Consider the following 4694-nt stretch of genomic DNA (forward strand, 5'->3'; position numbering starts at 1 on the left):
ATTTCTACCTGAATGGCTGTAATGTTCTCGATATATTAAACCAACACACTATTTTATATATCTTTATTTCTTAACGACCAAATACATACTGAATCAAATGAACATCAAAAAAAGCATATATTATACCATATTCATGATAAGAACAGAAAGTGTATTTCACATTCTAAACAAATAAAAGTCACATTCTATTAATGTATATCGTTCGTATACATCACATAACTTCCCCTTAAAATTTTCGACACAGCGAAATCCTTGAAAACCCAAAAGTTATATATTATAATCAAAATTTAAGCTCAAAAGCAAAATCTATCTGGTTTTCTCCTAATTCTCTTAGATTTAACACCATTAACCTCTTCCCTTTCTTTTAAATCAGGAGATTTAAAAAACTCATCCAATCTTAAATCCCCTATACTAGATATACTATCTTTCTCTGAAACATTTACTTTTATATTTTCTGAGATATCTCCCATAGAGATATTGCTAAAATCTAATATTTGATTCAGATGCCGGTGCCAATATTTGTTCAGTTCTGGTATGTAAATTAAATAAGTTCGCGGTCCAATCTTCTCCTTAATTATTCCCTTGATCCATTTTGATTTAAGACCACGAAAATCTCTTGCGAGAACTATTTCATTTATACCGTATTTCCTAATTCTAGTGCCCTTATAATATTTTTTTTGTAAACTTTGCTTTTGTTCAATATTTTTGCAAATTTCGGCATCCACCTTCTTATTTACATTAGTGGGAGGTAACAGTAAATCAAGTGAATGCCGCAATTTTCTTCCGAACAAAAGTTCAGCAGGGGATTTACCAGTGGTACAATGCGGAAAACATCTATAATCGAACAGAAAATTTTCTAAAAATGAACTTAAATTGCTGTCTCCCATTTTACCTTCTAGAGCTTTCAATAGTGACAACTTAATATTTTTAACTGAGTTTTCAGCCTGTCCATTAGTAGCAGGATGATACGGAGGTCCTTGTTTCAATTTAATTCCATTTCGATTTAAGTATTCTGTAAACTCCCGTGAAGAAAAATAGGTTGCATTATCTGATACTAATGTTAAAGGAAAACCAAATCTCGCAAATATGCTTCTAAGAAGTTTAATTGTGATGAGACTGCTTGGATGTCCTACTATAAATGACTCGACCCATTTTGAATATGAATCCACAAGAACAAATATGTTTTTACCCTGAAATGGACCCAAATAATCGACATGGACACGTTCCCATGGGCCGTTTGGACATTTCAATACCTCAAGGGATGCCTTTGGTGGGGCATTTCTATATTTTAAACATGCCTCACACGACTTTACCGAAACTTGTATATCATTATTCAATTCCGGCCACCAAACATACGAACGTGCAATACCTTTTGTTTTTACCATCCCCATATGGGACTTATGCAAGACCTTTAATACCATTCCTTGTAATTTTTCTGGGACTACCACTCTATTACCGTGCATTAAACAATCGTTTACAATGTTCAAATAGTTTCTATTGACATAAAATTTTTTTAAATCCGATGTTATTTTATTCGGCCAACCGTTCTTTGTAAAAAAAATTACTTTACGTAAAAGCGCATCATCTAATGTGTGCTTCGATATTAAATTGAAGTCGATGGGTATTTCCCCATTGTTTTGGATGAAACTTATTAATAATGTGTTACTTTTATCACCATTTTCATCATCTTTAATTGGCAATCGAGAGAAGCAATCAGCTAAATTTTCTTTGGACTTCGTGAATTCAATTTCATATTGAAAATTTGATAATATAAGAGCCCAGCGCTGAAGTCGATTTGCTGCATAAACTGGTATTCCTTTTTTGGGGCCAAAAATTGTTACCAAAGGTTTGTGGTCAGTATGTAATATGAATTTTTTACAATAAAGGTACTGAATAAATTTTTTTACACCAAAAATTATTGCAGCAGCTTCCTTTTCAATCTGTGAATATTTCAACTCACTTTGTGATAGAGTCCTAGAAGCGTATGCTATCGGTCTAAAACTACCTTCAATAATATGCATTATGACTGCACCTAAACCATATTGAGAAGCGTCAACAAATAAATGAACAGTTTGTTGACTATTAAAATGAACTAAAATGGTTTCTGAACCAAGAACTCTTTTGACAGTCTCAAAACTATGTACACAAGCAGTATCAAACTTCCATGAACTATTTTTCTGTAACAATTTATAAAGTGGTTTGAGTAATGATGAAGCATTTGGTATAAAACGGTTATAATAATTGACCATTCCTAAAAAGGACTTCAATTGCGTCACATTTTGAGGATATGGCACCTTCAGAATGGCATCAATTTTCTCTTTACTCTTATGCAAACCGTTTTTATCTATAATATATCCAACATAGGCGACACTAGGTTTAAAAAAATCACACTTACTTTTCTCAACTGTTAAACCACATTCGGACATCTTATGGAGAACACTTCGAACTTTATCGATGTGTTCTTTAATATCTTTACTCGAAATTAATATATCGTCTTGAAAACATGTCACATCTTCAAAACCCACCAGCACTTTTTCCATAATTTTTTGAAATTTCGAAGGACCAGAATGAATGCCAAACGGTAACCTATTATAAAAAAACAAACCCCTATGAGTACTGATGGTGGTGAGTTTTTTACTTTCATCATCTAATTCGACCTGCTGAAATGCACTAGACAAATCTATTTTGGTAAAAATAGTACCACCCTGCAATTTAGTGAACAGTTCTTCTATTCTGGGCAAAGGAAATTTATCAATTTCCAAATTTGGATTTAAAGTTACACTATAGTCTCCACATATTCTAACTGACCCATTACTTTTCAACACAGGCACAATGGGAGTAGCATAATCGCTATAATCAACAGGTGTTAGTATATTTTCTTCAACCAATCTATCTATCTCCTTTTCCACTTTTTCTTTCAGAGCAAAAGCTATTGGTCTAGGCTTAAAAAATTTCGGTATAGAACCCTCTTTAAGTTTCAAATGAATTTTTCCTTTATTAAATAATCCCAATTTATTCGTAAAAACATTTGGAAATTCCCTATGAAAATTTTCGATATACATCCGGTTATCTGAAACTTCCATCTTATTTATGCCTAAAGAAAATTTGTTGAGAAAATCTCGACCTAATAGGGGTGGTCCCCCATTTTCTACGACATACAAAAACAAATTTTCCAACCTACCTCTGTATCCAATACAAACATCGATTTTTCCCAAGGGATGAATTTTCTTGCCATCATAAGTTTGAAATATTTCTGTACATGAAAGCAATGGTAAGTTTGAAAAAAAATCCGCTTTGAACCTCTCAGAAATTACAGACGCACCGGCACCGGTATCTAACTCAAATTTCACAGGAACATTATTAACAAATACATCAACAAAAATGGGGTCTACATTTGAGGTATTCAAATGAAAAAGTTGATTTTCTAGGTCGTTATCAATGTCAAAATTCATTGACTGATCATGTGATTCCGTTGTATTATCCTCCAAATTCAAAAAATGATTTTTAGCTGAATTTACTTTTGAACACTTATTCGCCAAATGACCTTTATTTCCACATAGATTGCAAATAAAATTTCGATACCTGCACAAACCATAGTGAACTTTACCGCACACATCACATTCCGTTGTCCGTTTCTTCTCGAAAAGTTTTCTTTCATAACCATGCTTCGATTTCTTCTCAGGAAATTCAGGTCCAAGTTTCGTCTTCGAATAGTACATCTCCATCTCCTCTTTCTTCACATTTCCAAAAGCCACTTCAGTCTTGCATGTAGCCTCTTTTCTGCATGCTACTTCAATTGCCATTTCAAAAGTGAGTTTTGTTTCGTCTTCTTCGAATAGCCTGTCCATTATAGGCCCCTTTTCAAACCCCATTATGAATTTATCTCTCAAAATGGTGGATAATTCGGCCGTTTTGAAATTGCATCTGGAAGCCAGTTGTCTAACACGAGCAGCCCATTCTTGAACAGATTCTTCTTTGGCTTTAGAACAATTATAGAATTTCTGTCTTTCTGGAAAAACTAATTTCGCCGGAGCGAAGTATGTATCGAAGTACTTCAGTAAATTATTGAAGTCTTTATCTTGTGGAGTATCCGGGATACACAAACTGTTCAAAAGCTGAAAACTGCTTTCGCTGCAACAGTTTAGAAATATTGCCCTTTTTATTGCGGGATCGGTTATGTTGTTTGCTGCGAAGTAGTTCGTTAACTGCACTTTGTAGATTGTCCAGTCAGAAACACTAACATTGAACTCCCGTAAATGACCTATGGCTGCCATTTCAACTACTACCGTAAAGAAAATTTCAGTAACTTGTAAACTATCGATGACGTTATCCTCGTCGCCACTGTAATGTTCTCGATATATTAAACCAACACACTATTTTATATATCTTTATTTCTTAACGACCAAATACATACTGAATCAAATGAACATCAAAAAAAGCATATAATATACCATATTCATGATAAGAACAGAAAGTGTATTTCACATTCTAAACAAATAAAAGTCACATTCTATTAATGTATATCGTTCGTATACATCACAATGGCTAAAACCGTGATAAGTAAATAAATATATTATAATATAACAAATACATAAGCGTACAAATTTTTTTACCGAAATTTGAGGCTTTATTGTAAAACACTGATTATACATTTATGATTTGAAATATTGCCCATCGCTGGTCACTATACTTGC

At 33.2% G+C, this 4694-nt stretch overlaps 1 protein-coding gene across 1 annotated transcript; it reads right to left on the reverse strand.

Annotated features, from left to right (window-relative positions):
* Window positions 1–293: 293 nt before the first annotated feature.
* LOC123680910 lies at window positions 294–4274 on the reverse strand. Its single transcript, XM_045619031.1, has 5 exons — window positions 3608–4274; window positions 2396–2968; window positions 1961–2344; window positions 893–1012; window positions 294–430 (listed from the first exon to the last, which is right to left on the reverse strand). Exons 1-5 carry the CDS (start codon window positions 4272–4274, stop codon window positions 294–296), a joined length of 1881 nt encoding a protein of 626 aa, XP_045474987.1.
* Window positions 4275–4694: the final 420 nt, after the last annotated feature.

The sequence above is a fragment of the Harmonia axyridis genome, chromosome 5 (assembly GCF_914767665.1).
Source record: "Harmonia axyridis chromosome 5, icHarAxyr1.1, whole genome shotgun sequence".
Taxonomy (NCBI): domain Eukaryota; kingdom Metazoa; phylum Arthropoda; class Insecta; order Coleoptera; family Coccinellidae; genus Harmonia; species Harmonia axyridis.